Source organism: Somniosus microcephalus, unplaced genomic scaffold (assembly GCF_052327205.1).
Source record: "Somniosus microcephalus isolate GS21.2 unplaced genomic scaffold, FLI_Smic_1.0 scaffold634, whole genome shotgun sequence".
In the NCBI taxonomy this organism is placed as follows: Eukaryota; Metazoa; Chordata; class Chondrichthyes; order Squaliformes; family Somniosidae; genus Somniosus; species Somniosus microcephalus.
Genome location: NW_028225821.1, coordinates 118,531 through 133,779, shown reverse-complemented (window position 1 = coordinate 133,779; position 15,249 = coordinate 118,531). Strand labels below are relative to the sequence as shown.

The 15,249-nt window shown below is 41.9% G+C and overlaps 1 protein-coding gene across 3 annotated transcripts in view; it reads right to left on the bottom strand.

Moving 5' to 3' along the window:
- Positions 1-13,390: 13,390 nt before the first annotated feature.
- The window catches only part of txndc9 (thioredoxin domain containing 9), a 37,524-nt gene continuing 35,665 nt past the window's right edge, over positions 13,391-15,249 (bottom strand). For all 3 annotated transcript variants that reach the window (XM_085980864.1, XM_085980863.1, XM_085980865.1), the window contains exons 4-5: positions 14,884-15,138; positions 13,391-13,851 (exon numbers count right to left, since the gene is read on the bottom strand). In XM_085980864.1, coding sequence (XP_085836990.1) covers positions 13,737-13,851; positions 14,884-15,138 — 370 coding nt within the window. In that variant the 3' untranslated portion in view covers positions 13,391-13,736. The remainder of the gene's footprint in view (positions 13,852-14,883; positions 15,139-15,249) is intronic.

The following is a 15,249-nucleotide window of genomic DNA, read 5'->3' as shown; positions in this document are numbered from 1 at the left end:
TCAAATTTCAAGTTTATTTTTAAAATATCTAGTGGAAATACTACCTACATCACTTGAAACGTTCGCAACCATCTTCAGCCAAAAATGCCAAGTGGATGATCCATATCGGCCTCCTCCAGAGGTCCCCACCATCACAGAAGCCAGTCTTCAGCCAATTTGATTCACTCCATGTGATAAAGAAACGGCTGAGCGCACTGGATACAGCTAAGGCTATGGGCCCCGATAACATCCCCCCTGTCGTGCTGAAGACTTGTGTGCCAGAACTAGCCGCGCCTCTATCCAAGCTGTTCCAGTACAGCTACAACACTGGCATCTACCCGACAATGTGAAAAATTGCCCCGGTATGTCCTGTCCCCCAAAAGCAGGACAAATCCAATCTGGCCAATTACCGCCCAATCAGTCTACTCAGAATCATAAGCAAAGTGATGGAAGGTGTTGTTGACAGTGCTATCAAGTGGCACTTACCAATAACCTGCTTACTGATGCTCAGTTTGGGTTCTGTCAGGACCACCCAGTGCCAGATCTCATTAGAGCCTTGGTCCAAACATGGACAAAAGAGTTGAATTCCAGAGGCGAGAGTGACTACCCTTGACATCAAGGCAGCATTTGACTGAGTGTAGTATCAAGGAGCCCTAGTAAAATTGAAGTCAATGGGAATCAAGGGCGAAACTCTCCACTGGCTGGAGTCATGCCTAACACAAAGGAAGGTGGTTGTTGGAGGCCAATCATCTAAGTCCCAGGACATTGCTTCAGGAGTTCCTTAGGGCAGTGTCCTAGGCCCAACCATCTTCAACTGCTTCATCAATGACCTTCCCTCCATCATAAGGTCAGAAGGGGGGATGTTCGCTGATGATTGCAGTGTTCAGTCCCATTTGCAACTCCTCAGATCATGAAGCAGTCCATGTCCGCATGCAGCAAGACCTGGGTGACACATTTAGGCTTGGGCTGATAAGTGGCAAGTAACATTCGTGCCACACAAGTGCTAGGCAATGACCATCTGCAACAAGAAAGAATCCAACCACCGCCCCTTGACATTCAACGGCATTACCATCGCTAAATTCCCCCACCATCATCCTGGGGGGGGGGGGTCACCATTGATCAGAAACTTAACTGGACCAGCCACATAAATACTGTGGCAACAAGAGCAGGTCAGAAGCTGGGTACAGGAAACTTTGTGCTATCTGGCACTGACGGGACCGAGCTGTTGCCGTCCTATCAAAACTGCCGGACAAACCAGCGCTAATGTTGAAACATACGGAGATTGAGCTCCGTATCTGGCAACAAACCCTGTTGCAACAGCTTCTAAACAGTCGGCCGTACCTTGCAAGTGTCTCTAGCTTAGCAACAGCTTCAGCGAGACCTTGCAGAGCCTGACTGGTGAAAAAAAAGCAACGAAAAGAAAAAAAACCTAACGAAACGGCTCCTGGTTTTTGCCGGTGGCTCGAGCATTCCGGACAGTTAACCTCTGGATAAACCAAAGTTTCCTGTATTCTGCAATGAGTGTCTCACCTCCTGACTCCACAAAGCCTTTCTACTATCTACAAGGTACAAGTAAGGAGTGTGATGGAATACGCTCCACTTGTCTGGATGAGAGCAGCTCCATCAGCACCCAAGAAGCTCGACACCATTCAGGACAAAGCAGCCCGCTTGATTAGCACCCCATCCACCACCTTAAACATTCACTCCCTCCACCACTGGCGCACTGTGGCTGCAGTATGTACCATCTACAAGATGCACTGCAGCAACTCGCCAAAGCTCCTTCAACAGCACTTTCCAAAACCGTGACCTCAACCACCTAGGACACTGGCAGCAGGTGCATGGGAACATAATCACCTCCAAATTCCCCTCCAATTCGCACACCATCCTGACTTGAAAATATATCACCGTTCCTTCATAGTCGCTGGGTCAAAATCTTGGCACTCCCTCCCCAGCAGCACTGTAGGAGTATCTTCACCACATGAACTGCAGCGGTTTAAGGTGGCAGCTCATCACCACCTTCTCAAGGGCAATTAGGGATAGGCAATAAATGCTGGCCTTGCCAGCGATGCCCATGTCCCAGGAACGAATAAAAAAAAAACACATTCTACATTAACTCTGAAAACTACACTAGAATTGTTGCAGCAAAGCAAAAATAGATTACAGCATTTTGGTTCAGTGCTGTACAATGAATTATATTCTACTTCCAACATTGGATTTAGGAATCATAATATTTTGGATATTAAACTCCCTTCAGTGCTAAACCTCCCAGCAAGATAAAACCAGTTTAACATTTTTAATAGTTCATGTGTAACTACAGGTACATGAAATGCCACAGTTCAGCTCTGCACATTATAGAAGAGCAGCCTTCTCTAATACTAGTTACATTGTTTTCTCTTCACCAGGCCAGTAAGTTGTCATTTATCTACATTGGATTTCAGTTGTCTAATCCTTTCCCTGCCACCAGATTCAAATTTGTTTGAATAGAAACAGAAAATACTGGACATAGGGTTAACATTTCAGGTTGATGACCTTTCATCAGGACTGGTAGATGTTACAAATGAACAGCTTTTAAGCAGGTACAGAGCTGGGGAAAAGTAGGCAGGAAAAAGGTGTGTGATTGGGTGGAGGACAGGAGATGATTAAATGACAGAAATAATGATGGTGCAAGGCAAAAGAAGGTGATAGAGAGAAATTAGAGAAATAATAGATGTGTCCAGACTCCCACTTTGACCTCTGTCCTTGCCTTCCAATGAAGCTCAAGACAAGCTGGAGGAATAGGATCACATCTTTCTACTAGATACTTTACAGCCTTCCGACCTCATCATTGACTAATAACTTCAGACCTTAACTATCGCTCCCATTTTCTCTCCCACAGCAGGTGCTGGTAATGTAGGATGGATGCACCAGAGCTACTGGGAATGGGGGAGGTGTGGGCTGGGGATTCCCCACTGGTCACAGTGGGCAGGGTGGTCTGCTCCCCCGATGTCTATCTGCCTTTCTTCCGTCATATTCTGGGCCATGGGAGTCTTTTGTTTTGACAGATTTTCCATACTTCCCTACACCCTTGGTTGTAATTATTCACCTATCTTCTGGACACTTGTTTCTCCAACATCTCTCATTATCTCCTGCCCTCCATCTAATCACAGACCACCTTTTTCCTTTTCCTACCTACTTTTACCTAGCTCTGTACCTGCTTAAAGCTGTTCATCTATAACATCTTTCAGTTCTGACAAAAAGTCATTGACGTGAAATGTTAACTGTTTCTCTCTCCACAGATGCTGCATGGCCCAAATATTTTCTGTTTTTATTTCAGATTTCCAGGATCTGCAGTATTTTGCTTTTTGCTCAAAAATTCTTTTGTTTGAATCAAGTACTTGGAAAGTAGCCTGCTGTTGCAGCTCAATTTTTTTCAAAGCTGTGTTTCAAGCAAATGAACGTAATGGCCCAGATTTTGCTTGAACAGGGCATTTTGTGGTGTGTCCGGTTAAGACTTTTTCTTCTCACCCTTCAGCTCAAGTTTTTGCCATGTAGGTTGCTGCAAGTACAAGGAAGGAGGTTCTGCTGAGGGAGTTTGAGCAGCAAGGGGCCAAATTAAAAAGCAGAACCACAAGGGTAATAATCTCTGGATTATTACCTGAGCCACGAGCGAATTTGGCTAGGACAAATAAAATAAGAGAGTTAAATGCGTGGCTCAAAGACTGGTGTGGGAGAAATGGGTTTTGCTTCCTGGGACACTGGCACCAGTACTGGGGCAGGAGGGAGCTGTTCCGTTGGGACGGGCTTCACTTGGCCAGTGCTGGGACTAGAGTCCTGGTGGATCATATAACTAGGGCTGTAGAGAGGGCTTTAAACTAACTAGTGGGGGGGGAGCTTCCTAGAGAACAAATAATAAAAATGACAACAGAGAAGGTCATAGACTTAGGTAGCAGTGGGGAAATTAAAAACCAGAGCGTGTCAGGAAGGGGCAGAAGGTATGGAGTAAAAGGTAAAGTAATAAAAAGGGCAAAAGCAGGAACTAAGTGTCACAAAACACATTTGAAAGTTCTCTATCTGAATGCACGTAGCATTCGTAACAAAATAGACGAGCTAAAGGCACAAATAGCTACATATGGGTATGATCTTGTGGCCATTACGGAAACATGGCTGCAGGGTGACAATGCCTGGGAATTAAACATACCAGGTTATTTAACAATCAGGAAGGACAGGCAGGAAGGAAGGGGAGGTGGGGTGGCTATGTTAATAAAGGAAGGAATCACTGTAATACAGAGAAATGATATTGGGTCAAAAGATCAGGATAATGAAACAGTTTGGGTGGAGATAAGGAATAAGGGGAAAAACACACTAGTGGGCGTAGTCTATAGGCCTCCGAACAGTCGCAACTCGGTTGGACGGAGTATCAATCAGGAAATAGTTGAGGCTTGTAATAAGGGAACATCTATAATTATGGGGGATTTTAACTATCATATTAATTGGACAAATCAAATTGGGCAGGGCTGCCTTGAGGATGAGTTCATCGAGTGTATTAGGGATGGGTTTCTTGAGCAGTATGTAACTGAACCGACCAGGGGGCAAGCAACCTTAGATCTGGTCCTGTGTAACGAGACAGGATTAATTAAAAATGTCCTAGTAAAGGATCCCCTTGGAATGAGTGACCATAACATGGTTGAATTCCATATTCAATTAGAGGGTGAGAAGGTTGGATCTCAAACAAGCGTGCTAAGCTTGAATAAAGGAGACTATGAAGGTATGAGAGCGGAATTGAGTAAAGTGGATTGGGAAAATAGATTAAAGGGTAAGACGATACATGATCAGTGGTGTACATTTAAGGAGTTATTTTACAACTTCCAAAAAAAGTATATTCCACTGAGAAAAAAAGGGTGTAAAAGAAAAGACAGCCATCCGTGGCTAAGTAAAGAAATTAAGGATAGTATTCGACTAAAAACAAGGGCATATAAGGTAGCCAAATCTAGTGGGAGGATAGAGGATTGGGAAAACTTTAAAAGACAGCAAAAAATAACAAAAAGATTGATTAAGAAAGGGAAGATAGATTATGAAAGTAAATTAGCAAAAAATATAAAGACAGATAGTAAGAGTTTTTATAGTTATATAAAAAGAAAAAGGGTGGCTAAAGTAAATGTTGGTCCCTTAGAGGATGAGACCGGGAAATTAATGGTGGGAAATATGGAGATGGCAAAAACACTGAATGAATATTTTGTATCAGTCTTTACAGTAGAGGACACCAAGAATATCCCAACATTGGACAAGCAGGGGGCTATGGGGGGGGAGGAGATAAACACGATCAAAATCACTAAGGAAGTGGTACTCGGTAAAATAATGGGACTCAAGGCGGATAAATCACCTGGACCTGATGGCTTACATCCTAGGGTCCTGAGGGAAGTGGCGGTAGGGATTGTGGATGCATTGGTAATAATCTTCCAAAACTCTCTGGACTCAGCAAAGGTCCCGGCAGACTGGAAAACTGCTAATGTAACACCCTTATTTAAAAAGGGCAGTAGACAGAAGGCTGGAAACTATAGACCGGTTAGCCTAACATCTGTGGTAGGTAAAATTTTGGAGTCCATTATTAAGGAGACAGTAACAGGACATTTGGATAATCATAATTTAATAAGACAAAGTCAGCATGGTTTTATGAAGGGGAAGTCATGTTTGACAAATTTGCTGGAGTTCTTTGAGGAAGTAACATATAGGGTGTTTAGACTTCCAAAAGGCATTTGACAAGGTGCCACACAAAAGATTATTGCTTAAGATAAAAAATCACGGGATTGGGGGTAATATTCTGGCATGGATAGAGGATTGGCTATCTAACAGAAGGCAGAGAGTTGGGATAAATGGTTCATTCTCAGACTGGCAATCAGTAACCAGTGGTGTTCCGCAGGGGTCAGTGCTGGGTTCCCAACTCTTTACAATCTATATTAACGATTTGGAGGAGGGGACCGAGCGTAACACATCAAAGTTTGCAGATGATACTAAGATGGGAGGGAAAGTAGTGAGTGAGGAGGACATAAAAAACCTGCAAGGGGACATAGACAGGCTAAGTGGGCAGAGATTTGGCAGATGGAATACAATACTGGAAAGTGTGAGGTTATGCACTTTGGCAGGAAAAATCGTAGAGCAAGTTATTATCTTAATGGCAAGAAACTGGAAAGTACTGAAGTACAAAGGGATCTGGGGGTCCTGGTGCACGATACTCAAAAGGTTAGTATGCAGGTGCAGCAAGTGATTAAGAAGGCCAATGGAATGTTGGCTTTCATTGCTAGGGGGATAGAATATAAAAATAGGGAGGTATTGCTTCAGTTGTACAAGGTATTGGTGAGACCGCACCTGGAATACTGCATACAGTTTTGGTGTCCATACTTAAGAAAGGACATACTTGCTCTCGAGTCAGTACAAAGAAGGTTCACTCGGTTGATCCCGGGGATGGACATATGAGGAGAGGTTGAGTAGATTGGGACTCTACTCATTGGAGTTCAGAAGAATGAGAGGCGATCTTATTGAAACATATAAGATTATGAAGGGGTTGGATCGGGTGGATGCAGGGAGGATGTTCCAGATGATGGGTGAAACTAGAACTAGGGGGCATAGTCTTAGAATAAGGGGCTGCTCTTTCAAAACTGAGATGAGGAGGAACTACTTCACTCAGAGGGTGGTAGGTCCATGGAATATGCTGCCCCAAAAAGCTGTCGAAGCTACATCATTACATAAATTTAAAACAGAAATAGACAAGTTTCCTAGAAGAAAAGGGAATTAAGGGTTACGGGGAGCGGGCAGGAATTTGGACATGAGTCTAGGTTCGGATCGGTCATGGCCCTGTGGGTAGCGGAGCGGGCCCAGGGGCCGTGTAGCCTGATCCTGCTCCTGTTTTGTGTGTCTAATTCTGTTAGATTCAGGAGATAGTCCTGTCATAGTGGATTGGCGGTTAGGATCAGATCAGCCATGATCTTATTGAATGGCGGAGCAGGCTCGAGGAGCCAATTGGCCTACTCCTGCTCCTATTTCTTATGTTATGTTCTTATAAGCTGATAACATCGTGGCGAGGGCAACTTGGTGAACGATAGACTTTATTTCCTTAACCAATGAGATTTAAGGACTGAGAAAGAAACAGGAACAGAAGAGGAGGAAATAGGCTGAATTAGTCAAATCAGGTACAGAAGAAAAACATTGATTGAGGAAAAAAGGGACAAAAGAAAAATAAGAAAAATTAGCATTCTAAAATCTCTAACAATTTACTACCTGTAGGAATGAGAATCCAGTTTAAATTGTTCCCTTTCTGGGTCAGAGTGAGTGGCATTGCATAAACATAAATCATTTTAAAAATGTGCTTACGCTGTTAAGTAGCAGCCCTAACTTTCTGCAGTGAGTTTAATTGGCAATTAATGTGCAAATTCAGCAATTTCATTTCACTCACAGGGAGGTCAAGCTGCTGTTTTGGTGAGGCTAAAAGGTGGAACGGCGCGAATTTTACAGCAACTTGGAGATTCGCAATTCATGGGGTATCTCTTCCTCACCACAAGTTGCTGGATGATTGACACATTAATAACATTGTGTGCATTAAACTCTTATGGCAGCAAAATCTGGGCCAATATTTAAAACTGAGTTAGTGTTTGTTTTGCATTTCAATGTGTAGTCAATATACCATTGCTAACTCTTCCATCCATGTATTGTACAGGGATGGATTGACCTCTGGTTCATATGCCCAGATTTACAAGGAGTGAGTGCCTGTTCTGAAATAGTTACTGGAACACTACCACAAAAGTGGCTATTTAAGTTAGACCTGCATAGTTGCACCAGAAACAGTTTATGCAGAATGGTAATGTGCAATTGTCACAATCTGAAAAAGTCTGCAGAGTGTGTAATTGTTACGATACTGGACTAATAATCCAGAGAATGAACTCAAATCCCACCATGGCAGTTTGAGAGTTTGAATTCAGTTCAAAAAGTCTGGAAAAAGGAAAAAAAACTGGTAGTATAAAAGTGACCATAAAACTGTCAGCTTGTAAAAACCCGACTGGTTCACTAAATGTTCCTTAGGGAAGGAAACCTGCTATTCACAATGGGTCTGGCCTATATGTGACTCCAGTTCCACACTAATGTGGTTGACTCTTAACCAACTGTATCAAACTGCTACTGCAATGGTTCAAGAAAGCAGCCATTGGATTGAGAGGAAAAAAAGGCTCAGGCCTCGTCAGCAACGCCCACATCTTTAAGAATAAATATTTAAAGATATATATTTTTTTGTATAATAAACTCCTAAAAGTTGGCTGCAGGAGGATAGAGAGAAGGGGAATACACTGATCAATTCCTATTCAGTGTTTCATAGGAACAGGAGTAGGTCATTCAGCCCCTCGAGCTTGTTCCACCATTCAATGAGATCATGGCTGATCTGCGACCTAACTTCATATACCCGCCTTTGGCCCATATCCCTGAATACCTTTGGTTATCAAAAAGCTATCAATCTCAGATTTAAAATGAACAATTGATCTAGCATCAATTGCCGTTTGTGGAAGAGATTTCCAAACTTCTACCACCCTTTGTATGTAGAAGTGTTTCCTAATTTCACTCCTGAAAGATCTGGCTCTGATTTTTAGACTATGTCCCCTAGTCCTAGAATCTCCAACCAGCGGAAATAGTTTCTCTATATCTATCCTATCTGTTCCCCTTAATATCTTAAAAACTTCAATCAGATCACCCCTGAACCTACTAAATTCTAGGGAATACAACTCTAATTTGTGTAATTTTTCCTTGTAACTTAACCCTTGACGTCTAGGTCATTCTGGTAAACCTACGCTGCACTCTCTCCAAGGTCAATATACCCTTCCTACGGTGTGGTGCTCAGAACTGCTCACAGTACTTTAGGTGTGGTCTAACCAGGGTTTTGTATAGCTGCAGCATAACTTCTATCCCCTTGTATTCTAGTCCTCTAGATATAAAGGCTAGCATTCCATTAGCTTTTTTGATTATTTTCTGTACCTGTTCATGACATTTTAATGATCTGTGTACCTGGACTCCCAAGTCTCTTTGGACATCCACTTTTTTATTTTTTATTGCTTTTCACCACGTACCCTGTACATGGTGAAAGTACCCTGTTCTATCCTTTTTAGGTCCAAAGTGGATGACCTCACATTTAACTCCATTTGCCAGTATTGCCCATTCACTTAATCTATCAATATTCCCACATTATAACAGTGACTACACTCCAAAAAAGTACTTCATTGGCTGTAAAGCGCTTTGAGACATCTGGTGGTCGTGAAAGACGCTATATAAATGCAAGTCGTTCTTTCTTTGTAATTTTATGCTTTCATCTACACAGCCTGCAATGCTGCCTATCTTTGTGTCACCTGAAAATTTGGATATGATTTTCTGTGCCATCATGAGTCATTAATAAATACTGTGAATAGTTGAGGCCTCAGCACAGATCCCTGTAGGACAAGTCACATCCTGCCAATTTGAGTAGCTACCCATTATCCCTGCCACTCAGCCAATTTCCTAACCAGGTTAATAATTTTTCCTCAATTCCGTGAACTTCTACTTTAGATAACAGTCTCTTATGTGGGACTTTATCAAATGCCTTCTGGAAGTCCAGATAAATAATATCCAGACATTCCCTTGTCCACTACTTTAGTCATCTCCTTAAAAAATTCAATCAGGTTTGTCAGGCATGACCTACCTTTCACAAATCCATGCTGGCTCTCGCTGACCAACTGAAAATTTGCAAGATGTTCAGTCACCTTATCCTTAATTATAGACTCTAGCAATTTCCCGACAACAGATGTTAGGCTAACTGGTCTACAATTCCCTGGTTTCCCTCTCTCGCCATTCTTAAATAGCGGCGTGACATATGCAATTTTCTAATCTAAAAGGAACGGTTCCTGAACCTAAAGAACTTTGCAAGATTATAGTTAGGGCATCTGCATGGTGCTCACCTACTTCCTTTAAAACACTGGGATGGAAAACATCTGATCCTGGGAATTTGTCACTTTTTAGTGCCATTATTTTCTTCATTACTGTTTTATTTTACTTACATGAATTTTATTGAGTCTCTGTCCCCAATTCAATATTAGTTTCCTTGGGATTTCTGGCATGCTATCCTCTTCTACTGTAAATAGCGATGCAAAGATCCACGGAAGCTCAACGTAAACTCGAGGAACAGCACCTCATCTTCCGATTAGGCACTCTGCAGCCTTCCGGTCTCAATATTGAGTTCAACAATTTCAGATCATAACCTCGGCCCCTATTTCATTTTCACTTATATTTTTCCACTCCTTTCCTTCCCCCCCCCCTTTCCTTTTGTTTCTCTCTCACACCTGGCAGCTATCTTTTACCCTGCCAGTACACTTTACACCTAATCACAGCCTATTACCATCTCGTCTAGCTTCTAATCTCTTTTACTTCTTTTGGTTCTTTTATTCTTTTGTCCGATCGCAGCCCTGCCTTCGATCTAGTTCCTTTTCTCTCCAGTTTTGAAGAAGGGTCAAACCCGAAACGTCAACTCAAATTTCTCTCCACGGATGTTGCCTGACTTGCTGAGTTTTTCCAGCATTTTCTGTTGTTATTTATGATGCAAAGTAACTATTCAACATGTCTGCCATTTCCTTATCATTGACAATATCACTGCTTTCAGTTTCAGTTTTTAAGGGGCCAACATTGCTCCTAACTACTCTCCTTTTCCTAATGTAATTGTAAAAATTCTTCGTATTGAGTTTGGTATCCCTTTCTGTAGATCTTGCTGTTTTGTGACACTCTGGTGTTCTTTGTATCTTTCTCATTTGCCAGGATCGGTGCTATTTTTCTTTTAGTTTTATGCTGTCTTTAGTTGTCCATGGCTGTTTTGTTTGGCAAGTAGAGCTCTTGCCCCTCAGGGGTATAAACTGGTTCTGTATCACATTGGCCCGTATTTTCCAACCCCCACGCGTGGGTACAGACCTGTAGGGGCCTCGCAAGTGCCGGTTTCAGGTATGCGAAGCGCATGCGCTGAAAACCGGCACTTCCGATCTGTCAAGAATCCTCTTGACAGATCATCCGCCTGCCCGGGAGAAGGGCCTCTGCGGGTGGAGAGTTCTGCTTTCTGCACAACCTCCGCCCGCTAAAAACCTTTAAAAATCTTACATAGAAGATAGGAGCAGGAGTAGGCCATTCGAGCCTGTTCCGCCATTTAATGAGATCATGGCTGATCATCCAAATTCAGTACCCTGTCCCTGCTTTCTCCCCATATTTCTTGAGCCCTTTAGCCTTAATATATCTAACTCCTTCTTGAATATATTTAATATAAGTTGGCCTCAACTGTCTTCTGTGGTAGAGAATTCCACAGGTTCACCACTCTCTGGGTGAAGAAATTCCTCCTCATCTATGTCCTAAATGGCTTACCCCTTATCCTTAGACTGTGACCCCTGGTTCTGGACTCCCCCGCCATTGGGAACATCCTTCCTGCATCTAGTCTGTCTAGTCCTGTTAGAATTTTAAAAGTTTCAATGAGATCCCCTCTCATTCTTCTAAACTCTAGCGAATACAAGCCTAATCGACCCAATCTCTCTTCATACGTCATTCTTGCCATCCCAGGTATCAGTCTGGTGAATTTTCGCTGCACTCCCTCCATGGCAAGAACATCCTTCCTCAGACGACCAAAGCTGCACACAATACTCAAGGTGTGGTCTCACCAAGGCCCTGTACAACTGCAGCAAGACATCCTTGCTCCTGTACTCGAATCCTCTCGCTATGAAGGCCAACATACCATTTGCCTTCTTAACCACCTGCTGCACCTGCATGCTTACCTTCAGCGACTGGTGCACAAGGACACCCAGGTCTCGTTGCACTTCCCCTTTTCCCAATCTGTTGCCGTTCAGATAATAATCTGTCTTCCTGTTTTTGCCACCAAAGTGGATAACCTTGCATTTATCCACATTATACTGCATCTGCCATGCATCTGCCCAATCACCCAACCTGTCCAAATCATACTGGAGTTTCTCTGCATCTTCCTCACAGTACACACACCCACAGGCGTAAGGCCTGTTTTTACCAGCAAGAGTTTATATAAAAAAAAGTTTTAAAAAATTATAATTTAAAAAACACTTTTAAAAGGGAAGTTTATTTTAAGCCCTGTAAAAAAACCAATTTTTTCAAAAAATTAAATTTGTTTAAGAGTAATTTTAACTAATTTTAAATAAGTGAGGTTTTTAAAAATGTATCTAATGTTTTAGTGTGTTTTTTGTGTGATTCCCATTCATTGGTTCCCCATGGCCCACATGATCCCAGGGACGCTTGTGAACTGCATGCGCCCCTGGGATATCTGGGCCTCTCCAGCAGAGGCCCAGGATCAGAAGTGTCGGGACGTACGGAGCCAGCAGGTAAGTTCGTAAATTTTTTCCAGATTGGAGGCATCCGCATGCAGGAAGCCTCCGATCGGAAAATCCAGCCCATTAAATTTTTTTTCAAACATCTCCCACTGATCTTCTGTCATTTTACCCATTAACAGATTTCCCCAGTTTACTGTGGACAGTCTCTGCCTCATCCTGTTGAAGTTGGCCGTACCCAAATCTAGAATCTTAGTAGCTGTTTTGCATTTCTCCCTTTCAAATGCTACATTGAACTCGATCATGTTATGATCGCTATTGGATAAATGTTCATGCACAGTTAGGCTGTTAACTGAATCTGGCTCTTTACTCATTACTAAATCTACTATGGCTTGCCCCCTTGTTGCCTCTAGGACATATTGTTGTAGAAAACTATTCCAGACACACTCAAGAAATTCACCACCTTTCTGACGAGTGCTAGTCTGCTTGGAATACACCTCCACAGTTGCCAGCAATAGTTCAGCTCATCATCCAAGTGACTATTTTGATAATGGAGAGTATCACAACCACCTTAATATTAACCTCATTTAACATTCCACAATTGGTAGAGGCACTGTACAGCAATTACACACCGGAACTATGACTGGTTATGCCTTTTTCTCAACAGATGCTGCAGCACTACTCCAGCTGTGATAGCCAAGAACAACTAATGAACCAAGTATCTTACTAAGTTGTATAGCTCAGCACCGTAGAGAGTACATTTACCTACACAACCAACAGCACTTAGGAAACATACTGAAGGACAACTAGCACCTGTATAACACTACCCTAAGCAATATGTGACTGCAACAGAGGTGAAGGGAAATAAAAAAGTGTTCTGTCCTCATTCCAATCTAGTTGTTCCTCATAAGTTAGGGAAGGCAAGTAGACAGGAACAGGTTTGGCAGTGATGTCCTCCATTATCAAAAAAATCTTCTGCCACTCACTGACATAGCTTCCATAGGAATAATGGCAAACTTGGTTGACATACCAGACAGCAAGCAGCACTTAGGACTCTGTAGCCCAGAAAGTCAACAGTTTGAATGCAAAAACTGGCAAGTAGTGAATTATTGTATGTCCTTCACATTTATTAAGTATGGTGAATATATAAACATTAATCTAGTAATAGTGATGCAAGTGCTGTGCATTAGTCCATCTGCTATAGAAAAATAGACTTACAATGCAATTGCAGCAAAACAGATGAATTTCAAACATTCATGGAACCATATTCTAAAAAAAACTATGTTTAACAGTCAATATCCTACAAAGTCATTGTTATATTTGCAGTTATTACTGTACAAAAATTAATATAAATGTATGGCATCTGCTGAAATTAAAAGTTAACAATGGGTAGGACAGGAAAAAAGATTGTTTAAATTATTAGTTTGGATCAAGAAACATACTTATAACAGTCTAGTCATCATCTGAATCAGAATCATTGTTCTTTCCTCTAATTGTCCTTTTCTCCATCTTTGTGATGCTTCCACTTTTTTTTTGCATCTGGAAAGGTGGTTCCATCAAATTTCCACTAAAAAAAAGTCAAACTTTAGTCATCTTTATTTCTTTGTAGCTGAAATATGTAGGAAATGCTATTTTGCACTTCTTGGAAAGTTGCACCAGAATTATAGTGAAGAGGTAAAAATTGCAGTAACATTTACTTTAACTAGCCTGAGTTAGCCGTAGCCTGGTCTGTAAAGCAAGAGATTCGCATCAGAAAATTATAGTACTGGTCTCTAGGAGGAATTGTGTAGCAAGTAAACGATGGAATACCTCGCCAATTGTTTGGAGCCGCATACATGGAATTTTGAATGGACGATGTGGCCCCAAAAAAATTACAGGGAACACTGGGTAGCACGCTCGCATCGGAGTCAGAAGATTGTGGGTTCAAGTCGCACTCCAGAGACTACAGCACATAATCTAGGCTGGCACGTCAGTGCAGTACTGAGGGAGTGCTGTACCGTCAGAGGTGCTGCTGGATGAGATTTTAAACCAAAGTTCCATCTGGACATTAAAGATCCCACAGTGCTTTTTGAAGAACAGCCAGGAGTTCTTCTGGTGTCCTGCCCAACGTTTATCCCTCAACCTACACCACTAAAAACTGATTATCCGGTTATTATTTCATTACTGTTTGTGGGAGCTTGCTGTGTGCACACTGGCTGCCGCGTTTCCTACATTACAACAGTGACTATGCTTAAGAAAAGAGTACTTCATTGGGGTGTGAAGCTCTTTAATAGTGGTTGAGAGGGGAAGGGAAGAGCATTTCCGCCAAGCCTTGCACTCACCAAGGAGTGGGGGTCTATTTTGACACAGTATCTAGGCCTCTTCCCCTAATTCAGCACTGGCATTTTTAGAGCCAAGTATTCAACCAGTTTAAAGTTATACATTAGGAATGTTCTCTTTGGAAACCACAAACAAAAAGTCAGTTGAGAATTTTTTGTTAGAACATTATTGCTGTCAATCCAAACCAATTAAGATTTTAAAAACATTAATTTTTGTGTCTCCCAAATTGAAAATTACATTTATGTACCAATGCACCCAAATCAGAAATTCAGGAGCCTACCTGTAGTTAATGATGGCAGCACAACCCAGTCGCCATTCCAAAGTCTCAGTAGTGAAGTTATCTGTGCAACCAAGGTCATCAAACCCAACTATGTAATCTTTAGCTTTTCCATCTTTCAACAAAACCATTGTTGGAATTATTTTGATTCGTAATCTCTCAGAAAGGAAAGGAGCCTTTTCCGCATTTAATTTAATGAACTTGGTTTCGAAGTGCTTTTTAGCCAGAATAGACAAGTGCTTGTCTACTATCTTGCATCTGTACAAAAAGGAACAAATTGAATTTATACAGTTTTGAAGTGCATTCACTGTCACATAGAAATATTTAGCACAGGGGAGAAATACAAAAGCAAAAGGTCATGATGAGCCT